Source organism: Babylonia areolata, chromosome 18 (genome assembly GCF_041734735.1).
Source record: "Babylonia areolata isolate BAREFJ2019XMU chromosome 18, ASM4173473v1, whole genome shotgun sequence".
Classification (NCBI taxonomy): Eukaryota; Metazoa; Mollusca; class Gastropoda; order Neogastropoda; family Buccinidae; genus Babylonia; species Babylonia areolata.
The window spans coordinates 11557039-11571874 of NC_134893.1; the positions used below are offsets into that span (position 1 = coordinate 11557039).

The following is a 14836-nucleotide window of genomic DNA, read 5'->3' on the forward strand; positions in this document are numbered from 1 at the left end:
TTGCATGCCAAATATCGACATAATTATTTGTATTTTGTGGCTTGATAATATTTTATTTAATGATTTTAGTGTTTTCTTTTCAAAAAGACAAATCTTTTTATAAGAACTGACAATTATATATGTTCATTATTATTATTATTTATTTATTTATTTTTGCTTATTAGTTCCTTAGTTAACATGGACTCTGAAAGAAAGATAAGAATTTAATATGATTCTTGTCTCTTTCTTCCCAGTGGGTATTCATATGACAGTTGTTGTTTTTTTCATTATCGTTTTCAGTGTAAGTGAAAGATTAGTAGTATGAAATATAAGTACAAAAGTTTATAATGTTTTTAATGTTGTCATCTTTTTTCTTCCAGACAGATGAAAAAGGGGAGGTTCAGAAACATGGCTGTCACTGGCTGTATGTCACACATGAGAAGGCCTGCTGTGACAGTATTGTAAGTCTGAAGAATAGACAGTAACATAAAAAAATGAGGGTATTTTGTAGGAGGGCAAAGAATATGGACCCACCAGCACCATACTGGTAAGGAGATAAGAACTTATAAGAGAAAAGTATGCTTTATTGAAAAATCAAATAGTATGGTGTTGAACAGTTTGACAATGTCACTTTATTATACTAATTTGTAGAAAACCAAATGAGGATGAGAAAGAAATGAATATAAAACACTAAACATGAAATGATGAATACAGCACTAAACATGTACAGTTGGTCATTGAGAGACAAAGGCTTTGTTGCATAGAGTTTCCCAGCAACCTTCTTGTAAATAAACGAGGAGCAAAGACAGAAAACTGTTAGTTTCTTTAAATAAAATAAAATAAAATAAAATAAATAACTGAAACAAAGGACCCAGTCGCTTCAGTTTCCCTTCATTTGATATGAACGACTACACACCTGTGATGGTGGAACTGGAAGAAAAATGCAAACAAATGCCAACATAAAAAAACATTTATTCTGGACTGGATAGTGCCTTCTGGTCTAACACACATTACACAGAAAACACAAACAAGACAGAACAAACACATCATAACCTTGGTATATTGGAAAAGTACATGAACAGATATAAAGCTTTTTTTTTCTTATTGTAAAAACCGAAAGAAAAAACCAGCTCCTGTGTATATTCATTTTATGTTTATATGTATATTTGTCTTCACAGAAAACAAGCTTGCAGAACATGAAAGGAGCAGCAGTTTTCAAGTTTGAACCAATGGTGATGCACATACAAGTTCGCACACTCCAGTTTGCTAAGCATCTGGTGAGCTTTTTTCTCTGTTTGTATTTGTTATCATCCCTCACATACAGTCTGTCTTCTTATTCCCCCACCACCCAACACACACATACACACTCACACACACACACACACACACACACACTTTTTTATGTTAGAAATTCTTCTTTCTTTTTTTTTCCCTTTCTTTTTAATGACAATTGAGGTCTCAACTTGAGTTTTATAAGATTCCTTTTTATGTTTACACAGAATTAATAGGATACACAAGGAACAATGTAGTAAAGAAATGTGGACAAGGAAAAAAAAGAGGAAGACATTTGTATGATTATTTAATATATATACAACAAATCAGATCTTCAAGTATGGTTTACAAATGATAAATTGTGGTTGGTTTATGGGACACAGGACACTTGAAAATGAAAATATTAAGTTTCTTTTAAAAGACACCTCCTCCCCCAGTCTCTCCTTTCACACATAAACACTTAAATGTCATAGGGTGTTGACAGCTCTATTTCAAGAGATGGGTAGCAAACTGACATGACTACACAGAGGATTTGTTGATGCTGTTATTACTCCATTTACTGTTTGTTTGTTTGTCTTCAGGACCACACAAACAGTTCTGGACAGATTTTTCTAAACTTTTGTGGAAATGTTGGCTATGAACCAAGGACCAGTCATTTACATTTGGGTTGTGATCTGGGTCAGTATCTGGATCCAGGGAACTTTTAAAAGACGCATCATTAGTAAGAGATATGAGAAAAGAATAACATTTCTTTGTCAGACACACAGTTTGTAAGACATGACAAAAGAGTAACAGTTGGCGTTTGTTTGTAGGATTGCACAAAGACCTGGTGATATATTTCTTCTGAAAGTTTGTGGTTTTATCAGCTATGGACCAAGGACTAATCTTTTAGATTTTATTTGTGATATGTATTCTTATTTGGATTCAGGGAATTCTCAAAAGGTTCCTCACTACGTGGAGTTAGGGGAGGTAATTAGATATAATGCTCAGCATTGAGGTTAGCACTTTTCTGAGTGTTGTATACTCTTCTTTTGTGATGTCAGTATATATCATATTAACACAAACACTCCTTGAAAGAACTACTAAAATTCTAATTTTTAAAAAAATTTTTACTAGAACTTGTGTCTCACTGGTATTTTTACACACAAAAACATGCTTTAAGAAGTGATTACAGGATACTTTTTTTATATATTATTTTTGAGACATTTCTTTTCCAGCATACAACAGCAGTAGCTTCTGGGTTCAGAAATTCAGGAATTTCAATTGGCGGGAAAGGAAAGATTGTAGTGGTGAGTGAGTGTCATGTTGTCTGTGACACATCATACAAATGGGTTTTAGTTTTAAAAGATTAGTATCTGTTGCATGCATAATACACTGGATTAGGTACAATACTGGATGCTGTCAGGTACAGTACTGGATGCTGTATGATGTATAACTCCATTCGTCAGTTTGCATTATTTTTGCCTTTAAATTTTATTTTTAATGATTTATATTGATTTGTGAAAGAAAAAAAAAATCCTTTTATTTGTGAATTTTTCATCGTGTCAAATAAATCTATGAAAATAGAATAAAAAGATGCCAAATCATTATGGTTTTCTTACATGTAGTTTATTTTCCTTGCATCACTATATATTAAACTTATCCTCTTCAGTGTTGTTATTATGTTCATTTTGATTTGAAAATTACGAGGAAAAAATAACACATGAAAATCTTGTTAACGAAGCCATTTTCATGAATTTACTGACAAGAAATTTAACGCATTTTGTTATCTTTTTCAGGTTTTACTTTACGTTTATCAGACCTTTCTATTACTTTCCGTTCTGCATTCTTTTTTGTTTCTTTTATGCAGAATATGATTGTGAAATATCTTTCTGTGTTCTTATTGGTAGAAAGAAATGTTGATCAAAGCTGGATTTATTTTTGTGGTAAAATAGACTACTGGTTTTTCAGGCTGTAAGGAGCACACACTGCCTGGAGGTTCCACTTTCTTATGAAGGACAGGTCCTTGTTTCAGACATGGTAAAAGTTTTGTTTTATGTTTTATGAGTCATTTTATGTTTCATGGGTCATATTCATAAGAAAGAGTACCAATGTTGTGTGCAGTACAGTTGACTTTAATTTTGATTTTGTTTTATATAAGAGCATACCATATATAATAAAAGTTCTGACTGTTACTTTCTCATTGCTTTAAATGTTTTTACTGCTTTAGACAAAATGTATACACGCACCAGAAATAATATTTCGGTATGGATATATGTCTTTTCCAAAAATGTATTCATTTTGATTCAGAGATGGAACCATAAGAAAAAAAATGCTTTGTTGATTTATCATTCATCCCTTTCTCTGTAACAATCTGAAGCATGGTGTCAGCTATCTCTTTCTCTTTGCAGTACATTGATCACCTTGTCCAATGCGCCAACAAGAAGATGCAAGAGAACATCGGCAGGATTGCCAGGTTGGTAGACCCGGAACAGTTTGTTTTCAGTTTAAGCATTTTGATTTATAAGGCCGTTTTTTTTTTTTTTTTCTCCTTCTCTCTACTGTCACATCTGAGAGCATACAAAAGCAGAAACATATATATACATGTACATGCATGCTAACACACTTCCTCATTATTGGACAGAGAGAAAAGCTTTATGAAAACAAATATGAGTTGGAGGCTGAAATGGAGTTTTCCCCCCTTATGTATTTGATATGCCAAGATAATATCTTGTATGTAATATTTTTTCCTGCGGTCATTTTAAAATGAAATATATATATCCTGGTTCATGTCAGTTATTCAGATTAAATATTTTTTTTGTTTTTTGCACAGTTTATTTTTTTTTTAGTTGAACTGTTACGGCTCTAGACTGTACTGATTCTTTTATTGCTTTACACATGAGCACAGTTGTCATGTCTCCATGAACAAATATATAACATGCAGATTATTCATTTGCAGTTGTTATCATTTCTTTTTTCTTCTTTTTTTTTTTGGTCAGATTCTTCACCAACTTCAAGTGCATGATTGAAAATCAAGAAGAGAAAGCGGCACAAGGAAAACATGGCCAAGGCAAGCATCATCAGATGACTTCAGATGAGCTTTCTGATGGACATCATCACACACAGGATCTTTTGCCCACAAACGTGACCAACTCCCAGAACTCAAAAGACAGTGGTGATATTGAGGAATGTTTTGACTGTTTGTTGTTTGAAGAAACAAGTTGAAAAAAACAAAGAAATGAAAAACTGTACAGCTCTGGTGTCTTTCTGTTTCATATCTATTTTGGTGTGTGTCGGCATCACAGTAAAGCAAACAGCAGTTTCACACACAGGACATGAATCATAGTTCAGTGACTTTTTTTTCTTAAGTTCATTCGTCCATGATAGCAAAATGTTTGATTGATTGATGTGGATACTTATATAGCGCCTATCCTCGGTCAGAGACCAAGCTCTAAGCGTTTTACATACACGGGGACATTTGCACCACAGGCTGCCTACCTGGGTAGAGCCGACTGACAGCTGCCAATGGGCGCTCATCATTCGTTTCCTGTGTCATTCAATCATATTTCAGACGCACACGCGTACACACTCAGACAGACATGTAACATTTTACGTGTATGACCGTTTTTATTTACCCCGCCATGTAGGCAGCCATACTCCGTTTTCGGGGGGGTGCATGCTGGGTATATTCTTGTTTCCATAACCCACCGAACGCTGACATGGATTACAGGATCTTTAACATGTGTATTTGATCTTCTGCGTGCGCATACACACGAAGGGAGTTCAGGCACTAGCAGGTCTGCACATATGTTGACCTGGGAGATCGGAAAAATCTCCACCCTTTACCCACCAGGAGCACCGAGATTCGAACCCAGGACCCTCAGATTGAAAGTCCAGTGCTTTAACCATTCGGCTATTGCACCCGTCAAGAAATGTGTGTCCTTTTTACTCTTTTTTTTCTGATCCACTAACAGCGAGCATGCATTTGTATGTATGCGTGCAAGCGTGCTTTCATCCTTCTGTTTTGCTTTCTCCATGCATATGTTTGCTTCTGTCTGTGTCTGTGCAGGAGGGAGGTGGCAGAATGGTAAAGATGCTCATCTGGCGATACAGTGAGTCTGTGTTGGTTTGGGTTTGAAGCCCACTCTCACCCTTTCCCCCAAGTTTGACTGGAAAATCAAACTGAGTCCAGATGAGATGATAAACCGAGGTCCTGTGTGCAGCATGCACTTAGGGCATTGAAAAAGAATCCATGGCAACGAGTGTTGTCCTCTGGCGAAATTCTACAGAAGAAATCCACTGTGATAGGTACACAGATATGTCCATGCACTCAAGGCCTGACTAATCCACTGTGGTAGGTACACAAATATGTACATGCACTCGATGCCTGACTTATCCACTGGTAGGCACACAAATATGTCCATGCACTCAAGGCCTGACTAATCCACTGTGGTAGGTACACAAATATGTCCATGCACTCAAGGCCTGACTAATCCACTGTGATAGGTACACAAATATGTCCATGCACTCAAGGCCTGACTAATCCACTGTGATAGGTACACAGATATGTCCATGCACTCAAGGCCTGACTAATCCACTGTGATAGGTACACAAATATGTACATGCACTCAAGGCCTGACTAATCCACTGTGGTAGGTACGCAAATATGTGCATGCACTCAAGGCCTGACTAATCCACTGTGATAGGTACACAGATATGTACATGCACTCAAGGCCTGACTAATCCACTGTGGTAGGTACACAAATATGTCCATGCACTCAAGGCCTGACTAATCCACTGTGGTAGGTACACAAATATGTACATGCACTCAAGGCCTGACTAATCCACTGTGGTAGGTACGCAAATATGTACATGCACTCAAGGCCTGACTAAGCGCTTTGAGTTAAGCTACTGGGCAGGCATCTGCCTAGCAGATGAGGTGTAGTGTATATGGATTTGTCCAAATGCAGTGTCTGCCTCCTTGAGAAACTGAAACTGTGTCTGTGCATACCCTTCAGGCTGGTTGTTTCTGTACCTTCAGTCATGTAATTGTCATGAAGAAGAAAGAGATCACTAGCATAAATGATGGCGGCAATAGCCTAGTCGTTAAAGTGTGGACTTTCAGTCTGAGGGTCCCGGATTTGAATCTTGGTAATGGCGCCTGGTGGGTAAAGGGTGGAGATTTTTCCGATCTCCCAGGTCCACATATGTGCAGACATGCTTGTGCCTGAACCCCCTTCATGTGTATACGCAAGCAATTATGCACGTTAAAGATCCTGTAATCCATGTCAGCATTCGGTGGTTTATGAATGGAAACAAGAACATACCCAGCATGCACACCCTGAAAATAGAGTATGGTTGCCTACTTGGCGGGGTTAAAATGGTCATACATGTAAAAGCCCACTCGTGTACATACGAAGGAATGCGGGAGTTGCAGCCCATGAACAAAGAAGACTAGCATACATCACACACAGTTTCAAACTGAAACTTATATCTTTCACCTGTTATTGTACTCTGTCACCATACAACTGACACGAACAAATCAAATGTTCCAAAATTTAGTCACCATTAACAAAATGAATGGGGGGGGGGAAAAAGCAAAAAACACCCCCCCCCCAAAAAAAAACAACTCAACACATAGCACTGAAAACAGTCAAACCATGTGCACAAAAACCTTAAGTATCTATAAAACTCACAGTGTTACTGCATACTTTATTTTTTCCCCAAGTATAAAAAGAAGAAAAAAAGGTCATCAAAACAGAAGCAGCAAAACTGAAACAACAGCTATTTTAAACTATGAAAAACTTAACAGTGCTCAGATGAATACAAACAAAATGACACATGGAAAGATGAAGATGCAGCCATGAGCTGCTGCTGCTCTGGAAATTCAGTCACAGGGCAGAGGATCAGTCTTCATGCACATCAGCCTGTAGCCAGAATATATCTAAAAGTATGGAAAGCCAGGTTTTTGCCTGTCAATTCTATTCACTCTGAATTTCGAAATGACATGATTAATCATTAATATGTACACTCCACCAAATTTTCACTTATATTTCCAGTCTTTAAATTCATCACAGTCTGTGAACTGAGTTCTTCATGAATTCTATGAAGATTGCTGACCTCAGGGGCCCATCTGTTGTCTTCACTTGCACAATATATTTCTTTTATGACTGCATTTTGTGAGTCTGTTGCTTGTGCAAAATCTGTCTTTCAGCAAGTCTCAAATCATCTGCTTATGCCCATCAAACAGCGAAAGCAGTGCTTGAAGAAAGACCAAAGGTTGTGTGAAAAAACAACAAAGAAATGTCTAAGAAAAAAGCTGTCCATATGAATGTCCCCCCCACCCTCCCAACCCCCACCCACATCATGCAGCATAAATAACACTTTCAATCCTAATATCTGGTAAAGGAGTGAGAAAATGAAAATAGATTAATACATGCACATACACACATGAATGCAAACTTGATCACAGGATGCATATGCACACAGCCTGCTAAACACAGACTTGACAATATACTTCCTGGAACCCCAGCCTCTGGGGACTGTACTATCTGATTCATCAAATTCTCACTGGAATCATCAGTACAACAAAAACACAATTCATTTGATGTGACAGAAAAACAAACATGAGACAAAATTGATCAGTCATGCTGGCAAACTTCCTTTTTCTTTGCACTTTTTCAGTTTGATCCAGTGTTAATGAGTATACATGTATGTGCATACATGTGTGTACGCTCTTACACTTTACTTAAGCCTTTCTCAACGTATTGCACTGTCTAAATCAACAGATTCTCACTGGAATCTTCTTCAAAACAAGACAAAACAAAAATGCATCTGATTTAAAAATTTCAACTTCAAGGGAGGGAAGAAAACATCCTGAGTTGAAGCACTTATGCCTGCATCAATACATTCATATATATTATTGATTGGTATGGATCATCTATGGTACATTTTCAAGAACATGCCAGAACTCCCAGGTCAAGATATGTGCAGACCTACTAGTGCTTGGACCCCATTCATGTGTACATGCACGCAGAAGATCAAATACACATGTTAAAGATCCTGTAATCTATGTCGGCGCTTGGTAGGTTATGGAAATAAGAACACACCTAGCATACACACCCCAGAAAACGTAGTGTGGCTGCCTACAAGGCGGGGTAAATATACAAAACTGTCATACATGTAAAATGTTACATGTTTGTCTGAGTGTGTATGTGTGAGTGCCTGAAAGCTGACTGAATGACACAGGAAATGAATGATGAGCGCCCAGTGGCAGCCGTAAGTCGGCTCTACCCAGGTAGGCAGCCTGTTGTGCAAATGAACCGTGTTTGTAAAGCACTTAGAGCTTGGTCTACCACCAAGGATAGGTGCAATATACGTATCCATATCATCATCATCAACTCTACCAGGCTCTTTTTCCTCCTCTGTATTAACAGATGTGGTTTAGTCCCAAGTATATAATGATGGGCGTCTTTCAGACACAGTGATAGCAGAAGTCATCACAGAGAAACAGACATTTCAACCAGAAACGTTAAAATGTTAACAAGTGCCCATGAATATGGATATTGTGCAAACCCTCAAATGTTAAAAGATTATGCTTTTGGTTTCAGACTAGCATTACACCTGTTAGGGTGCAAGCACACAAACATGAAAAGATAATGCTTTAGGTTTCATACTGGTATGAAACCTGTTAAAACAAAAACATAGATGCACAAATATATAACTTCATATGTAAATGAGTACTGTAATATAAATAGATACACAAGTTCTAACATGTATACCAACAAAAGAAAATGTGAATATTTAGCACACACTAACAAGAGTTGATAAGAAAAATGTTTGTCTTTTTTTTTTTTACTGACTCAATCAGCGAAAAAAAACAAACTTACTGTTAAATTTTATAAACTGAACACTGAAAAAGTGATAATTAAAATAACTTTCATCAGTCTGTAGCAAAGAGCAGTGATTTTTATTTCTTTCACACATTTTGAGATATGGAGAGATGGTAATAATCAAGAAGCAGTATGAATATAGAGACAAGACTACTTTGATTAACAAAAAATATATCAAACAATAATAGAAATAAACAACAATAAATAAAATGAAAATGTGGACTGTCCCTGATACTGTAACACAAATCATTCATTCACACACTTGTTGATGAAATGTTGTGGACTGTCCCTAATAATATTGTAACACAATACATCAATGAACACACTTGCAACAAGTTTTTTTCCCCCTAAGACAATCATAACTAGACAGCACAGTGATGTTTTATAAACACGTTACAAAAATATAAGTAACCACTAATTTTTTCCAAATAAAAAATTGTGCCTGATTATCCCCAAACCAAATATATCTTTCTTTTTTTTTCTTCTTTTTTCCTCCTTCTTCTTAACAATAGTTACAGCTATAGAGGAATGTGACTGCCATTTTGCTACTTTCTGAATATATACAAGTGCACATTTAAAAATTTTGCTTGAACGGTTTTTAATAACAGTAAAGTATACATGCTCCATAAAATAAAACTGATGTACAAGGATAGTACACACAAAGCACACTTCAGAAGTCTTCGCAATAAATGAAAAATACAACCTAAACATATTGATATGTTCATGATCAAAGCAAAATTTCACATTAAGATTTCAAACAAAAGTATGCTTTGATATTTGAGATCAACAAGATACAGTTTACTTTCAAACAAGATTGTCAGATACGCTTTTCTACATGAGGAACTGGACATCAACAGCTTTCACCTTTTGATATGCACCTTTCACCACCCACAAAGTATCTGAGAGGCATGGATGCAGAGGGCACCACACCATGACCCTGGATCTCCAGAGTTCTCTCATGCAGGAATGCTGTGGCAAAGGCGTCGGTGCCAGGAGGGGTTTCAATCACACCGTTCATCACCAGCTGATGAATGCCCACTGAGTCGATGAAGTAGGAACCATCGTGGTCGTGCCCCATCAGGCATCCCACCACACACCCATGTGAGTGCAGGACTTCCTGCACCTCTGCGTAGTTCCATGCCAGGCAGGTCCCCACATCTGCATCCGAAGATGCTACTTTGGAGTTCAGCTGGACATGTCCTGTGGAGTAGTCAGCAATCTCGATGATTTTACATGTTACTCTCTGTAATGGCATCACAACTCTAAAAAGTCTGAGAAATTTCATAATACCCATGATCATTTCCCTTCTTTTAAATTCATACACTAGTGTATGTTTTATTGAATCTATTTAATACTCAATTATTTCTCTGCTTTCACCTTTTATTGGTTCACAATACAGATGAATAAGATAGAGCAAAAGGCATAGGAAGGAGAGCCACTTTGTACCAAACTGTATCTGAATATTTAAACTAAATTAGAGAGAGAGAGAACCCAACAAAAACACAAACAAACAAACAATATATTCAACTACAATCTGACTTTAAAAGATGGAAATCCCCAACATGCATAAATGAAATAGGATAATTACTTAAATAAGTATGAGATTTATAGACTTCAGATCCACACCAAGTAAAGATATCAATTTTCCTGGGTCTCATTTTTAAGAGTCCATATAAACACATACAGTGGTAAACACAGTTTTATCTCAGTTCCCTTACTTTATCTAATAATAGTGATATTTTTACATTTCCACCAACTCACCTCCTCTCAGCCCCCCACCTCCCACTCCCCTCCCCCAAAATAAAATAAAATAAAATAAATGAATCAGAGAAATACGTTGGCAGCAATGTCCAGAAACTCACCACATATAAGAACATTCTGTTCCTGTGAATCTGCTTTGGTCAGCTGCTCATCCAGCCAAGCCAACTGCTGCTTCCCAATGCCACCATTGTATGCCACAAACCTCCTTGACACACCTTTCAAGCCAACAGCAGAGTTCTTCTCATCGTTGGGGTTTTCCTCTTCAAGAATGCGCTGTGCTTCCAGAAAGTGTGGATGATCTGGACAATCACTGTAGCCGAGAACGCCCACATCGTATGAATCCAAAACTATTATCTTGAGTTGTGGATGAACCAGCACTGAATAATACAAAGCACCTTCAACTCCCTCCACTGTTGGCAACCTGCTGCAGTTCAGCTCTGATTCCAAGCACTCTGTGCGGGTCAGATTGTACAAATCATGGTTGCCAACCATGTGGTATGTAGGACACGCCATCTCTCTGAATGGCACCAAGGCAGCTTTTAAGGCATTTTCTGCTACCTGTTTTCCATATTTGCGTTTGTTGACACCATCAATGAGGTCTCCCAACTGTAGAACAAAGGCAAGGTTGCTGTATGAGGTATTCCAGGTGGTCACAGCTTTCTTGAGGGATTCCAGTGCTGTTCTATAATAGCGGCGCCTTGTTTGTGCGAAGTTTGAGCCATCATCAGCATCAGCATACTGTACATCAGCAATGATTCCAAATACAAGCTGGTAAGCTTCAGTCATCTTGAATTTGGCAGTTTCCTGACAAAAAAGAAAGAAAAGAAATAGAATTTGAATATATCATCATCAAACACATCAAAACACACACACACACACACACACACACTTACATGTATACACACACACACACACACACACACACACACACACACACACACATACTGAATGAATCAACCACTGTCAACATGCTTTGAAAACTTTAAACTGAAACTGAATCTGCCAAAGACATGAACAGGAAACAATACAAAATTAAATAATGCCGCATTGTGTTTATTCAGCACATCAGGCTGAATTATATTTGAAATAAACCCCAACATTTGTGCAAAATGTGTACATTCTTCAGACACTGACAATGATTAACAATAAAGTTCACTTAATGAGTTACAAACAAATATTTTAACTTAAGTTGTACAAGTCATATAGTAAACTTGTACTTCACCACGTCTGTAATCAGATACAGCACTTAACCGATACTTACAGAGCGTTGTTTCTGGTATTCTGTCCAGAGTACACTCGATCAGTGACAAATGTCTTACGCTGATATTACTTTCAGGTCTAATACGTCGTAACTCACTGAGTGGATTTCCTTTTTATTTCCTTGTGTCGATCCCCACATTCTCCGTAAAAAGTTCCACGTGTAGGAAGTCCTGGTTTCTAAAAATAGATGTCGGCAATTTTGCAATCCGGTGCAATACCCCATTTCCTGATGTGCGAGGCAACAGTCTTTTCCGACCGAGGCTTCAGTCTTCCGTCTTCATGGTCACACAGTCTTCCTTTATTAAAAAAATGTGTTCTGTGGGTCTATGGGCCCTACTATGAGAATTTAATACGAGATATTACAATATCACTGATGATTGTGGACACTCGACGAATGAAGATGAAGTACTGCCTGTTGACGAGGCAATGTCTGACCAACAGTGTTTTGAGCAGAGTAGTTCAATTAATATACTTAATTTGGAATCTTATCTACTGTGACATAAAACACCCAAAGCAAGGAAATGCGATAAAACAGACCCAGTAGTAAGTTTTACATAACGTTGTCTGACTCAGCGAAAATGATTACAGTTTGGCCAACTGTGTTCACCTTGTATAATGAAAAGAGAACGAACAAACGAGACAGTTTCTTTAATCTTGTCGACGGCAGACCATGTATTCCATGGGGCATCAATAGAGACACTAGATCAACCGTACATATTAACGTTTGATATACACACCACAGCTTAAATGATGGGCAGATTGAAGACAAAATCGGTGTTTTTATCCCCACAACCGTCTCCAAGTCTTAAAGGGAAACAACTTCCATGAACCTATTTTCGATTTCTTCGGTTATGTCCATTATCACAGAATTGACCAAAAGCGACATGTCACAACTTCCAGGGATGCGTACAATAACTTGCAATGGATGACAATGATAAAAAGGAAATAATTAATAGAATTCTCTTAACCCCCGCCCCCAAACATTGAACTAGAATTATGTTCAAGAAAAAAACCGATGTGACCTGACCTACATTTTTCACACGCACACAATCATCACCATCATTGCCAGTGAGCTTGGGCACTGCATGAAACATCATTATGTCTTCTTTTTTTTTTCTTTTTTTTTAATCTTGGCTCACCTTCTCTAGCTGTACTCCGCTGTATCTCATCAGTTGGTTGTTTGTCTTCAGGTTACTGTGCCAGATGTTCATTGATTTGTTTCTGCTTACCATTTTCTCTCTCTCTGTCTCTCTCTCACACATGCACTTACATCAGTCTTTTTTCCTTGAGCAAACTGTCTTCTTCCAACATATCTTTGATCTGTCAATTTCACCCCTAAACTATGGAGCAGAAGGTGCTTTTTCTCCCAGGATACCAAAGAAATCATTTTCTGTCCGTTCACATATCTTTTCTTGAAAATCATTTTTAGCTGGATGCTCAAATTATCTTCTGTTTGGAATTAAGGTTCTTAGTCTTGCTGCACAATTTCTTTTCCATTCGTCCACATCAGCCGATGCCGCTCTGTATCTGTTTCATTCCCTCAAATGGCTATGTGAAAAAAAAAAAAAAAAAAAAAAAAAAAAAAAAACACACACAAATAACAACAAAAGGGGAGCTGACCTCTTTGTACTAGATTTTGATTTTTAATTTTTTTTTTACATTTCTATTCATGCTGATATCCATCTGCAAAAACTCCTTCTCAGAGAACATTTGAATATGGTCAATGCACTTCTTCTTTTGACTGCCATTATGGAATGTGGTGCCTTTTTTGGGGGGTCTATCATGCTTCTATCTTGTTCAAGTCTTTTTTTAACCTCTTATCTTTTGCTGCTGTCATATCAATATCCAGTGGATTTAAAGTACCTTTTGCTTAACATTTTTGTGTGTGACTGTTTCCTGACTTTGAATTTGTAATAACAAAATGATTTACCTGCAAAATCCCTTTTTTTCCACTTGTAGCTGTTCAGATTTTCATTCTTCTCAGAGACTCTTCATGCAGCAAAAGCAATGAGGGCATTACATCCATATTCAAGTTTTGTTACATACATTGCAAGATGTTGGGTAGATCATGTTATTTCAGTTCTTTGTTTATGGCTGATTTTCCTGCATAAAACTCAAGGCTTCTCTCCCCATGTGTCGGAGTTGTTGGTTTTTGTGGTCTAGGTCTTCATGATTTTTCCATGAAAACCTGTGATCAGATTAAAAAAGGAGGCGTGATTCTCTTGTTGTTGAGAGTTTGGTTACTATGATGCCCTGTATTCTAGCACTTTCTCAACAGTGTAGCTGTTGTCATGTCCATCTGATGACATACATAATACTAAAGCAGTTTTTGTCAGCTGCAGCTGGACCTTCAGATGGAAGAGTTGAATGGTCAATGCTTTTATCAGCATGAACTTGCATTGAGCAGAACAAATCAAAAGGAAGAAAACTATCATATTATAATCCTCCTCCACCTCCATCTAGAAACTTCATGAAGTTTTTTGTCACAATGATGGAAGAGTTACCTGCACTAGTTTTCTCCACTGTTGTTATTCTCTACCATATAAGTTGTGAGAACTTGACAGTAGATTAAAAACAAATACAGCAGGTTAAAACACATGCAGATAGCAGATCTGAGTATTATGTTAAGTGCAAGATACTTAGAAAAAAATCAGCAACAGTTGAGTTTTAGTTCACCCTCCCTCTCAAGTGCT

General features: G+C 37.3%; 2 protein-coding genes across 4 annotated transcripts in view; one reads left to right on the top strand and one right to left on the bottom strand.

Annotated features, from left to right (window-relative positions):
- The window catches only part of LOC143292446 (tRNA wybutosine-synthesizing protein 3 homolog), a 5070-nt gene extending 584 nt beyond the window's left edge, over nucleotides 1-4486 (top strand). The window contains exons 2-7 of the mRNA XM_076602726.1: nucleotides 360-440; nucleotides 1158-1256; nucleotides 2469-2540; nucleotides 3202-3270; nucleotides 3642-3706; nucleotides 4230-4486. Of these exons, the coding sequence (XP_076458841.1) occupies nucleotides 360-440; nucleotides 1158-1256; nucleotides 2469-2540; nucleotides 3202-3270; nucleotides 3642-3706; nucleotides 4230-4455 (612 nt within the window). The 3' untranslated portion in view covers nucleotides 4456-4486. The remainder of the gene's footprint in view (nucleotides 1-359; nucleotides 441-1157; nucleotides 1257-2468; nucleotides 2541-3201; nucleotides 3271-3641; nucleotides 3707-4229) is intronic.
- A 2008-nt stretch (nucleotides 4487-6494) lies between these two features.
- LOC143292447 (uncharacterized) lies at nucleotides 6495-12954 on the bottom strand. Of its 3 annotated transcripts, none has more exons than XM_076602729.1 (3): nucleotides 12881-12954; nucleotides 10985-11687; nucleotides 6495-10322 (listed from the first exon to the last, which is right to left on the bottom strand). In XM_076602729.1, exons 2-3 carry the CDS (start codon nucleotides 11667-11669, stop codon nucleotides 9973-9975), a joined length of 1035 nt encoding a protein of 344 aa, XP_076458844.1. In that variant the 5' UTR covers nucleotides 11670-11687; nucleotides 12881-12954; the 3' UTR covers nucleotides 6495-9972. The 3 variants fall into 3 exon arrangements, with proteins under 3 accessions (XP_076458844.1, XP_076458842.1, XP_076458843.1); XM_076602727.1 differs by lacking the exon at nucleotides 12881-12954 and adding an exon at nucleotides 12241-12842; XM_076602728.1 differs by lacking the exon at nucleotides 12881-12954 and adding an exon at nucleotides 12145-12840 and having other exon boundaries at nucleotides 6496-10322.
- Nucleotides 12955-14836: the final 1882 nt, after the last annotated feature.

Bases quoted from the DNA above. Each gene is read 5' to 3' on its own strand.
- LOC143292447 (XM_076602727.1), bottom strand. From the start codon at position 12,366: ATGGGGTATTGCACCGGATTGCAAAATTGCCGACATCTATTTTTAGAA. The intron at 11,688-12,240 runs GTGAGTTACGAC...CTTTTTTGTCAG, and splicing joins ATAAAAAGGAAATCCACTCA to GAAACTGCCAAATTCAAGAT. The intron at 10,323-10,984 runs GTGAGTTTCTGG...ACTACTCCACAG, and splicing joins ACAGAATGTTCTTATATGTG to GACATGTCCAGCTGAACTCC.